Genomic DNA, 12,613 nt, shown 5'->3' with positions numbered 1-12,613 from the left:
CCTTCTGTAACTTATGTGATGACAGTGTCTTTACTATGCAGCAAATTGTTTGATTAACATTACAGGTTCTACAACATCCTTTAAGAAATTTGGACACAGATACTCTTGCTGTATTTTCTATAGAATGAGTTAAACCATGCTGCAGTAACAGAAAAAAAGTGAATAGTTACAGTTACAGAGAATATACTCATGGTTGACAGGCTAGTGACATTTATAAATATGTATGAAGAACATGAAAAATGATGAGCCATAGCTGGTCTTACTTTGGCAAGGGGATCTCTAAAGACCTACGTAGACACACATTCTTTTGGGTGACAGCTTGTATCCGTCATACATAATTTGTACGTATTTGTAACACAGTGAACAAACAGTTTGTTCCTTGCACTTAGTGTCATCAGAATGTACTTTGGTTAATTGTGCATCACCACACATCCTCCAGATATCCACTGTTCTGGCCCGGAGCTTGGGGTTCCCAAAAAATTCAATCCAAAATTCCAGGTGTTCCAGATGCTGTCTAATGTTATCTTCCTGCAAGATAACAAGTTCTAATTGAAAGCAAAAAAGATTTCTAGATCTTAAGTATTAACTTTTGTGACATCTAATGCGTTTCAGTGAGTGGAGACAGATGAGCTTAGTATAAAGTGGAAGACATGGTTTTATTATGCTACCTGATAATATATCTCTGCCACCACCCCATATCCATGCCTTTCAGCAGTGACGGAGTGATGCTTCCTCCTTAGGATATACAATAATGAATGGCTGACACGCACGGGGACTGTTATTAAAAGAAATCTGTATTTAAAAAATATGTAAACAGCAATTCTTCCAACTGTGCTTAAATAATTTAATGCTTTTATGTAACTCAATATAGTTATAATTAGTTGCTGCTATTTTATTAAATAAAAAGATGACTTGTAGGCTTTTGTCAAAAGTGATTTCACAATAGCTTTCAGCTTTGGGAACTCTAAGTGTTTGTTTGTCTGAGGACAGATGATGCTCCCAAGGCTCAGCCACAGGAAATGTCCTGTAAACATGCTTGTATAACCATCCCCCATCCGCCCTCAGATAGCATTTGGCCTGACATCATTCTGCTTTACTGTGTGGGTGTGTGTATCTGCTTTCTTAGTGTCTGTGTCTGTTGGACTGTGACTAAGGCAGACTGTGTGTTGCCGGATTATGCCATTTATAATATATTGGTGCTACTTTGACTACATTGATGAATTTTAACTCATGTAATGGAAATGAAATGTAGAGGTAAATTATGCGACTTGTTTAGCAATAAAGCTGAGAGAAGCGGTAAGCATAGCTGCTGGAGACGTGGATAATATGTGAACAGATTTTGATAAAAGGATTAGACGTTGTATTCCTAAAAGCTGCTTCCCTTCAGACTGTGCAAGAAAATGTGTTAGACTTCATATTGAGGTCTGTTCTGAAGCACTCTGTTGTTAGTCTGTCAGTCAAACTGATTGTCACAAAGAGTACACCGTTCTCAAGCTCACAGTTAGCTGACTTACACTGAATGCCAGGTATTGTGGTTCATATGTATTTCACCTCCATAACATTCAAAATTCAATAATTAATCATTCAATATTTTTTTGTGTGTGTCATCCTGAATACAAACTGAAATATATAAATGTATATATAATACTGTGTAAAATGTTTCCGAATCCCCAGGCAAGTTAAGATTTTGCTTGGAAAATTTGAAAGTAGGTGCAGTGATTTATTCAAATGTGTAATACATGGAAATACAGTATAATACAGTGAAAACGGAGTTTGTACAATTCTAGTGAGCTTGAAAGTCAATATTTGGTAGGGCAACCTTCCCTCCTCAACTCAGCCTGAACTCTCATAAACAAGGTTTCTAATAATTTCTTTAAGAGCATTCAGGAAGTGTTCTCAAGGATTCTTGAGGAAATTCAAAGCTTTTCTTTGGATGCTGGCTGCCTTTTGTTCCATTCTGTCAAGAAGGACCCACACTGCTTCCATAATTTTGTGGTTGGAGCTCTTAAAAGGCCAAGAGGCAGTCATGACTAAGTGTTCCATTGGATGGTTTTCCTATAGCAAGTGCTTTTAATGCATTAGAAGTGTGTTTGAGATCATTGTCACATTTGGTCATAATTTTGTCATTCACACTGTGTCAACTGAATAGCTGGTTTAGGGTTGAAATTAGAGCTGGGCGACAGAACGATAACAATATGTATCGCGATATAACTTTTACTCGATAGAGAAATTAAACTATCGCGTTAGACCTCGCCGCTCTTGTCCTCTTAAAGAAAAAGAAAAAAAAAGCAGAGCCGAACCAATCACAGCCGCAGTGTCACGTCACGTGACTTGTTACGTACAGCACAAGTGCCAAGCCGCACATGTGTATTTGTTTGTGAAGCAGCCAGCGGGTAATGGAGGAAATGAGTGTGCCAACTAGAAAAATCAACCGAGCGTGACCGAAGGTTACCGAAGAGAAAACAGATGATGGTTCCAATGCCGGAGAGATTGTCGAACGGAAGAGCCATAGAAGTTCCGTAGTGTGAAGGTATTTCGGCTATTTCAAGTCTGACAAAAAACAGAGTAGCGTGCACTGTAAATTGTGCGGAAAGCAAGTCTGGAAATACAATAAACTGGTGCATGCGTCACACTGTGCGCCACGTTATTGTTTCGGTGAAATGGATTTCTACAATACTGTTACTGTTAATTCTACTCTCTGCAGTGTTTAAATGCTTACATATACACACAGTTACTGTCCCTCCACACATACGACTGGGTTCTGCTTCTATGCCCCAGCTTTGTTTACTTTTTCCCACCGAGGCTTCTAGACTTCTGATTGGCCAACATTTCTGCACGGTTAGGAATCTAGCGCCACCTGCTGCTTTGGCATGTTCATAGCAGCGTTTTCCTTCATTTCTGCCTTTATGTGTGGACGGGATTATTTTTTAAAACGAAAACGGAAAATCTCCGTTTTCAAAAATACCCGTGTACGTGTGGACGTAGCCTCAGTCTCTGACTGGAAGCGCTAATTCATCATTCGGCTTTTGTCAGACTAAAGTAACTGTTAAAACTGTTTGAAAAGCTAAGCTATACAACAAGGAGAGATTGAGAATTTCCTTTTAGTTCTCAGTTTATTTGATATTGACAAAAGTTAGTCAGTTTTGTCTGTTCTTCTGTAAAACAAACTAAGATTTATTTTTAGAATTAATATTTTGTTTCTAAGTGGAATTGACAATTTAGTCGTCTGTTTCGTTTGTTCTATTTTGAAACTTAAACGCTTTAGCGGCTGCCTTTTGTGTAGTTTGCAATATTTGCCTTTATTTATCTGAAAAAGTCTCATGTTCCTTAAGTACATCTACCCTGTTGAACTTCATCCATCCATTCGCGTCCGCTTAATGGATGAACTTATTATGGGAAATAAATATTTAAATAAAAACAAGCTGCTGATTATTTCACATTTTACTTGTGAGCAACGGCACATTTAAATCTTACAAATATAGTTATTTGGCTTATATCGTGATAGATATCGTTATCGCCTGAAATGAAAAAAACATATTGTGATATGAAAAAATCTTATATCGCCCAGCTCTAGTTGAAATGCAGCCCTATTACAAAAACCACCATGATTTACAGATGGCTCTAGATACACACTGTGGTACCGCTTTTATTGGTGACATTTTGAACCAAAAATGTCATCACATCATAAGACATTTTGCCACGTATTGTCGTATGTAGTTTGGTATTCTTCAGCCTTTTACCTCTTCCTTTTCTTAAGACTGGGTTCTTGACCGCCACACTTCAAGTGAGGCTGCTTCTGGGGCTTTGGTGAACAGTAGATCAGCTGAAGAGAGGGGTACATCTCTTGGGGCCTGTGTCAGATATTTGCTGGGGGATTTTTTCTTAAGGATTTGACTTTCAGATACTGTTCATCTGTTGTAGATAGTTTTTTAGACCTGACATTTCATTTTCTGTCCTCTACTTGTCCAGTTTTCTCAAACTGTTTTGTCATGTTTTGAATGACTAACTATTCACCGTGCTGAAATATGCCACTCTTTTGAAACCACCTTGTTGGTGGTCCTTTTCGTTGTCCTTTTTCATAGATTGAGCTAAACAAATGGGAACAAATTGTGTTTTTGGAATAGGCTGCATTTAACAATTTTTTTAAAAATATAATTTAAAATTGGTGCCTGTTGTGCGTTGACATAACACTGGTTCATCCTTGGAGTAAGGTGTCTTTTATCCGCTTGAATCGTTCATAGGTCAGTGTTTAGTGACAAGGCCTAAACTGTAAAAAAGCTAAAAGGCTAAAAAGCTAAATGTCCTTCGGAAAACTTGGAGGACAACTCAAGACCGCTTTAGAAAAATGACAAGAAAGTCTGACTCCTTGGAAGCAAAATGTAAAGAAATGATGGGTGGACTTTTTCACAGCAAATGTATACTAAATGTGTACCAGTATATACTGACTAAAAAGATTTGTCCTTTATATTTGTCCTCAGTGGGTTGAAATAAAAAAAAAAAGTGATATTTTTGCAAACTGAATTATCTTTCTTTAAAGTCTGTACTTAGCTGTTCTTTTACTAAATACATGCTTTGTTAAGTCTTATATTGAAAAAGGCCTTTGAGAACTGTTACTACTGTTACTACAAAGTAGTAATCGAGCTGATTTTATCAGAACTTTTTTGAGAAATAAGTTCATCTCTGTTAGAATTTGTACCAGATGTGTTCTCGATGTGTCTTCTGAAAGAAAATCTCTCAACTCAGTCTAAAGGCAGTAGACCTGGTGATAAATGGTAGGTGCTGGCCTGTCTGCCTTTCTTTTTTTTTCAGTCCCGCAGAATTGCAGGGGTAATAACTCTGATCTTTTTCTTTCGCGCTAAAGAATAGGCTGTAGCATTGCATCAGCCTCACATCAAAGACTCAGTGTCAGTATCTTCCATCTTCTAAGTTGTTTTCAGCAATTTAGATAGCTGAAAATGATGTAGATGTGTATTCTGCATGAATATGTGGGGAAAGATGGTGTTTTTCCTCTTTCATTCTGTGAACTCTAACAAATTTGTTGAAAGAATTAATTAGCCAATACTTAATAGGCATAAAAGCAGATTTTTGGATATAAGTCATTGTAAATGACAAATTCACTTTAGTGCATAAAATAATTGAGACATACCTAGCTTCACAATAATGACGTGCAGTTCTTCTAAAAAATACTAAATTGCTGGATTAACTTTCTTTGTTTTGAAATGAGAAAACAACTGTTGTAATCGGAACATGGGGGACTACCACGTAGGATTTTAACTGTGAAGTATTTTGTAGATATGCTGTGGTTTCTAAACCCAAGATTTCAAACTGAATCTCTTCCATTAGTGCTTAATACATTCATATTAAGACCTCTCATGAGTTGCCAATTTATTATCCCATCTTAAACCACATTAGGGGGTTGAATCTGCTAAAAATACTAGAGTTACTGTGTGACTACTACAAATGCAAGTTACAGTCATTGCTATGTATCGCTGACAATGCCATTAATGGCACATGATGTCAACATTTGAGAGCTATGTTTTTCACCATTCACCAGTAACAACAGACTATCCATGAATCCCATTTATCTCTAATGAACACGTAAAAATAAACAACAATCTGCTGGAAATTGTAATTACATAGCCATGTGTTTGTGGAAATCCTAAGCTCTCTATTAGTGTGGGGAGTTTTGTTACATAAATAAACTATTACATTTTGGTTACAAAGCTATATTGTTAGGCAGGGTTTATTCTAAGTAGGCTAAGATAAAGCTGATTACCATGCCATGTTAATGACCTGATCCAAAAAGGCCTGAACAAAAACTAGTAGTAAACACTTTAACTGCCGAACTCCAGAATTGAGTAAAACTGCCTGTTAAAGGTGTTGCTTGATGCTACAGCTGGATATATTAGATGAGGCTTTGTTTCGAACAACAGCTTGCGGTGGGAAAGTTTCGGTATGCTCCGTGAGTGCAAAGGACTGTCTGCTGGCTCTGATGCACTATCTCCCCTGCTGGGTGACTGACAGGCAAACGTAATAGTAAGCAGGTGGAAGAGGCCTTACCTGAAGGGCCGCTCTTCCATTACAATCCCTCCAAATGGAATCAAAGTGGCACAATGCACCCCACTGTTGCATCAAAGAGATCTCCCCATCTCTCATTAAGCTTGGTGTGCAAAAGCTTTCCCCTTTGAAGACCTTCTCATCTGAAATCAGCAGTGTCTCACTGACAAGATAAAGTAGCTACGGTGTTTCTCATTGCAATGTTGATATATAGGCAAAGAGTGAGCTGTCTCTACAAAAAAAGAACATTATTGCAGATTGCTTTTTTTTTTGTATATGTGCCTCAAGGAAGGCAAAGATGTATAGCAAAGTCAAGGAATGTAGCTTGTAAATGTGACACAGAATATCTTAAACTCACTGTGAGTCATTTGGGGGAAGTGAAAACTTGTAGCTATTTAGCACAAACTGGAGACGAGTGCATAGTAAAGCTTTTTAATGGAACACATTTATTCCTGCGACTTAAGGTTTTAAAAGCTTTTCTGCATTAATTTGTGTTAAGGTACTTCATTATAACCCCAAAGAATTATTTAGAGGAGTGAAAGCACAACAAGGATGCTGCTGTGTAATTAGTGTTATAATGAGTATGTCAGTCACATTGTACGGTGAACCGGGAGTGCTGCAGACAGATGTTGTAATATGCCTGAAATTTAGCAGGTCAATTGGATAGTTTCTAAGATTCTTTTGAGATATGTTTCTTGAGTTTGCAGGGATTTTTGTGTAGAGGAAGTCTGTCAACTTTAAAACTTATTTTGAACTTAGTGAGGGTTTCAGAAATGTAATTGTTTCATAACCACCATCTTTGCGACTTGGGTTTAAAAGCTTGACATACTAGGAGGAAGTTTCTTGTATTAAACTGAAGCCTGGATCAACTAGAAATTGTTTAATGGATTTTAACATAGTATCAGTGCGTTTTACAGAAAATGAAGTAATAATGTTTGATTTCCTGCTGGGGAAATTGTTTCTTTTTCATGCTTTGGATACTAAAACCCAGGAGGGTGTTAATTTGGTACCTTACATATAAAAGTACCATAATCATGATTATGTGGTTCAACCAGACATAGAAACTATATGTTTTATTGACTGAGATATAGTTGCCACCCCAAAACTAAAAATAACTGAATTGCTCTTGTAGAGTGTATGACTGCTATGACTATCCGTATTAGTCAAGTCCTAATAGTGAAATAAGTATGCAGTGTTTGCAGGAAGACTTTCAGGTTCAAATGTAGTGTTGTCTGTGCTTTGTCAGGCGCTGTCAGCAGATGGAATTTGGTAGTATGAGGTTGCCCTGGAGATGAGATAAAGGTTGTACCCAGGGGGTTTTGTTGTGCGATGACTGACAGCCATAGTCCTTTCTCATATCTCTCACACTGGGCACTAACTGGCGTAGCTTTTCCATCCAGTAACGTCTTGCCTGGGTGGTCAGACTTCTGCTCTTTGATTAAAACCTATACAGGAGGATGGTACACAATACTATTGTTCCTTCAGTTACCTCTTACTGCATTCTCACTCTGAGAAGAATCATTGCTGCAAGTTAAATACTCTAACGGTGTGTTCACACCGAACGCGATGGACGCGAATAAAACGCCCCAAACGCCCCTAATTTGACGCGTGTACATTCGCGTCTCAACGCGTGTCCAAGAAAAATCCATCGCGCCTCAAAATATGATATTTTGACGCGCGTGAACCGGAAATGTGGGAGGAATGTGGGAGGGAGTTGTGCCAGACCGGTATCTTTGCAAGATGGCAGCTATCGAGCTAGCGCTTGAAGAGAGAGTCTCCCTTCTCTATGTACTGTGGAGAGCAGAGCAGCAGCGTAAAAGACGTCCTCGCCGTACCTGGGTCCATCAGGTCCTCCAGAGGCATGAGCAGTTTGGTGAGTTTCACCACTTGCTCCAAGAGCTGTGCCTGGATGACGGCCGATTCCAGCGCTATCACCGTCGGCCAGTTTGAGGACCTGCTTTCCCTCGTCGGTCCCAGCATCGCCCGCCTAGACACCAACTACAGACGCTCAATCCCACCTGCAGAGCGCCTGTCCGTCTGCCTGAGGTTAGTAAAACTATTTAATACGGTAGTCCTTTATTGATATCTGTGCTAATATGCTAATCCATCCAGTTATACACTGCTAACATGGATGTGCTATGCTAACAGTGAATGCTGTCGGTGTTTACTGAAAGCAAACTGTGGTACAGAGACGACTCTTTATAATATTTCTAGTGATACTCAGAAGCTCTCATCAAGTCCCGATTTAATTCGATTTATGCTGTTATCAGTGTTTGAATGATAGCATGGCTGTGGTGTCCTATCAATGTATGCGCTCGGTGTTTGCTGATATCAAACTGTAGCATTAGGACCACTGAGTTAACCTTGTAGTGATACTCACTCCTTTTTATTTAGACCTGGTTTAATTCTGGGATAGTTGAATATTTGTATATAATCCCTGCAGCTGTCAGACTCTATAGCAGGGGTCACCAGCCTTTATTAAAACAGAGTTAGATAAAACTGTGAACAGTTTGGTTCATCTCTAGTTACATGGTTCTATCTTGATAAGCTGTCTTATCACAGATTAATTTTTCAAAAATATTAATGATTTAAGCAAGGAAAGGGCTACATGTCAACACACAACTCTTTATTTCTATTAATGTCTTACTTCATTCCTACCTGATTGACATGTTTAGGAATTATGAGTGATTGGCTCACTGTAGTTGTGAAAGTTGCTACCAATCAAATTATGATATGTTAAAGTTAAAACAAAACACAACTGTTTTAGATATTATCTAATATACATTTTGTAATTATCCTTATAATTACAAAAGGTTTTATGTAAGATTCATGTTTTGTGATTTAAATCTGACATCACAAAAGTATTTTGGAATTTGAATAATGTATTTTGTAACTGCAGTACACATAATACTGATTTTGAACAATTTTGTCCAGGTTCCTTGTCACCGGGGACTCCTTCAGGACCATCGCGTTCAGTTTCAGAGTCGGTGTGTCCACGGTGAGCCAGATCACCCCCCAGGCAGCGACGTCCATCTGGGACTGTCTAGTGGACGACTTCATGGCTGTGCCTTCACCTGGAGACTGGCGCTCCATCACAGAGGGATTCCAGGAGCGCTGGAACTTTCCTCTGTGCTGTGCAGCTCTGGATGGGAAGCACATCCAGACAAAGGCACCCCATATATCATATAGGAGACACACACATTGATATACACTAAATATTCATTTCATTTCTTTTTTGTGGTGCCCAAATTGATGCACCTGCTTGATTTTGTTTAAACAATTATTGCACACTTTCTGTAAATCCAGTAAACTTCTTTTCACTTCTCAAATATCACTGTGTGTGTCTCCTGTATGATATTTAACTGACATTTTTTATTGTAACAACCAACGATTTATACAGGAAAATAATGTCTATTAACAAGGTTGCCCAAACTTCTGCATCCCACTGTATCAGTATATTTTGTCATTAGTATAATATGAAATAAATTCTACATGTGTCAAGTTGTGTGCCAACATTTGCTGTGTAGTAGAACTGAGACATTAGTCATTATAAACATTTATTTGAAATAATATTAAAAGTCTCAAACAGAAAAACATTAAACATAAATATATAAAATATAAGAATTTACAGAGAGACAGGAATAAAAAGGACCAGCTGCTCTCCAGAGCAGGAACAAGGCTGAGGAGGAAATGCTCCATTGGAGACTGGTGTGGCCTCTTCAGGGACTCCAGGATGGCCAGCTCCACCGCCGACGGACCGTCCTGGGACCCGTCCCTCATCTGCCTCGGAGCCGTCCTCCTCTGTGGGCCTGTAAAACAGCACAAAACACAAAGAAATGAGAAGGCTGCTACTAGATTTTAATTTCAACATTGAAAAAAAAAAAAAAACAATAACAGGATATAATCAGATTGGTTGTAGATATTTAGTAAAGGTGATCACAAGGGAATCCCACCGACTAAAAAGGTATCAGTGCTTGCTGTACATATCTGTGGGTGCAGCAGCAGGAGCTCAGGGACTGGGGATGCTCTGCTGCAGAATCAGTTGGTTCTATCAATACAGTATTAAATGTTAACAGGTTGGATATAATAATCGTAGAGTAGACAGTGGTCCCTCATTTATTGCAGGGGTTCTCAGAATAACTAGCCCCTGGTCACAGTTCTCACAATTGATTCTCAAAGTGCAAACCTTTGTAGATTGCAAAACGTAAAAGTATTATTATGCCGCGGTCTGTCTTCATCTGCCCGCCACTTTCGTGCGCCTTTTTCCCTCACAGTGCAGGTGTCTATTTCCGAATGAGGCTCATAGTTATGGGTGTTTTTGTGCTGGTTTTTCTATTGGACGCGATGGTTATCAAAACCAAACGTGATAAATTTGGCAAGCGCAGGAGATTTGTCAATCAGGCTGCAGAATGCAATGCTGTACTGTGCAATAAATAATCAGCGAAAAAGCAAAGCAGTGACGGATGAACAGCGGGACCACTGTGTGCTGTTTATTAATAAACAATAAAATATATTCCTAAATGACAACATGCATAAAAGCAGAACGGTATTTGTACGTCAGTGGGAAAATAGCGGTGGCTTGCTAGCTTTTGTGCGGCTTCCCCGGGTCAGTGAAAACTTTCAAAAGAGAAATGAATGAACTTACCAGGTTGCCCGATCTCTTCACATATCTTCCTCCAAGCTCGGTCCTTTTTATTCCTGTCTCGGTACTGAAAGCAGCTGGTGTTGTACAGCTCCGAGTTGTTTGCTACCGCATTGATTAGCCTTCCCCTCCATTGAAGTATGAAAGGCTTTGGCTGGATCTGCCCCTTTGACCTAGGTAACAGCCACGTCACCAGGCTCCTGATTGGTTGTCGCGGCGCGATTTGACGCTGGAGTTCAGATTTTTCCAACTCGAGCGGTAGACGCGAAACGCGCGTATGCACAAAATGCAACACAAAAACTCACGCGCGTGGTTTTATTCGCGAGTCAAACGCGCCAGACGCGCTACACTGACGCGCGTTTCACGCGTTTTGGCGTTTTCGCGACGCAAATCTGCTTCCGAATTTTCGCGGGACCCGCACTCGCGCGTCATCGCGCCTTTCCATTGACTTTACATGTAAACCTGATGCTCTATTCGCGTCCATCGCGTTCGGTGTGAACACACCGTAATAGGAAAATTCAGTGCAGACTGAGCTAAAATGTGTGCTGAGTATATAATTAGACAACAATATTTTAAGGTGTTTAATGTAATGAGTAAAATCAGAAGTGGGTTGCTTCCTTTTTTCACCTCCCTTACTCAGGCATCAGTATTTTTTTCTTATACCAGTGTTTCACTTCATGTGGTAACATTTTCAGATTCACGCCTTATACGAGTTAGGCTTGTTCCTCTCATTACTTCTGTGAAAAACATAGCACCATTTCGCTACACAAATTGAAAGCAGAATGCACCAAATTCTTGTTCCTGACAGAATAGGTGTATAAGAATAAGATGAAATATTCAGGGAACCACAGAGACTATAGTTCCTATATACAATGTGTCCTTTGTTCCATATTTTCTTCCTTTCTTACAGAATGAACTACTGATGTTTGGTAACAGTGTTACATGTGATGCATATTATTATATTTTCTTGATATGACCAATACAGAAACTGAATTGCTTTTTGAAGTTGTGAAGACTTTGCATTTATTGTATTTAGTGACAGTCCATTATGCATTGGAGGCTACAACTGCCTTAATTATTCATAGCATGCATTCAACAAAGTGCTGGTAGCATTCCTTAGAGTTTTTGATACTTATTGATATATGATAGCTTCACAAAATTGTTACAGATTTGTAACCAACACCTTCATGATGGATCTTGAAATATATGGTACATGGTTGCTTTTCTACTCTACCTGAGTACTCAAAGTACTTTTTACAACTTGTCTCATTCAGCCAAGCACTTCTTTCTGTGCTTTCTAGTACTTTCTATCTAACATTCACACACATTCATACTCAGAGAGCAGCTTGAGGTTAGTATTATGCCAAAGGCATGCAAAGTGGAGCAGCTGAGGATCGGACCACCAACCTTCTGATTAGTATATGACATGCCCTACCTCCTGAGCTACATTCACCCTAATCTAGTGACTGTGGAGGACATTTAAGTTGCAAACTCTGTTTAAGACTATATGAGTTATGTGACACAGCACATTATCCTGCTGAAAGTGCCCATTAGAACATAACAACACTGTAGGTATAAAGGGATGGACACAGTCAGCAACTGCCCAGTTAGGCTGCTGTGTGTAAATGATGTTCAAATTGGCCCAAGAGGCTTAAAGTGGACCAGAAAGCAGCCCTTGTCATTATACCACTAGGAGCAGCTCAAACTGTTCAAGGTACATGTTAGGAGAGATTCGTGCTTTCTACCTCCACCATATGAATGTTACAGCACAAATCAACACCGATGTCATTACCCATATTACAAATTAACATGTTTCCAATGTTCTAATACTATATATATATATATATATATATATATATATATATATATATATATATATATATATATATATATATATATATATATATATATGTA

The 12,613-nt window shown here is 38.9% G+C and overlaps 2 protein-coding genes across 5 annotated transcripts in view; both read left to right on the top strand.

Moving 5' to 3' along the window:
- Positions 1 to 12,613, top strand: part of arhgap42b (Rho GTPase activating protein 42b) — an 81,911-nt gene that overhangs the window by 5,182 nt on the left and 64,116 nt on the right. The window lies entirely within an intron of this gene.
- LOC143412495 (uncharacterized) lies at positions 7,620 to 9,541 on the top strand. The gene is made up of 2 exons (XM_076873377.1): positions 7,620 to 8,103; positions 8,992 to 9,541. Exons 1-2 carry the CDS (start codon positions 7,844 to 7,846, stop codon positions 9,260 to 9,262), a joined length of 531 nt encoding a protein of 176 aa, XP_076729492.1. The 5' UTR covers positions 7,620 to 7,843; the 3' UTR covers positions 9,263 to 9,541.

The sequence above is a fragment of the Maylandia zebra genome, linkage group LG14 (assembly GCF_041146795.1).
Source record: "Maylandia zebra isolate NMK-2024a linkage group LG14, Mzebra_GT3a, whole genome shotgun sequence".
Classification (NCBI taxonomy): domain Eukaryota; kingdom Metazoa; phylum Chordata; class Actinopteri; order Cichliformes; family Cichlidae; genus Maylandia; species Maylandia zebra.
This window is presented reverse-complemented; position numbering and strand designations above follow the sequence as displayed.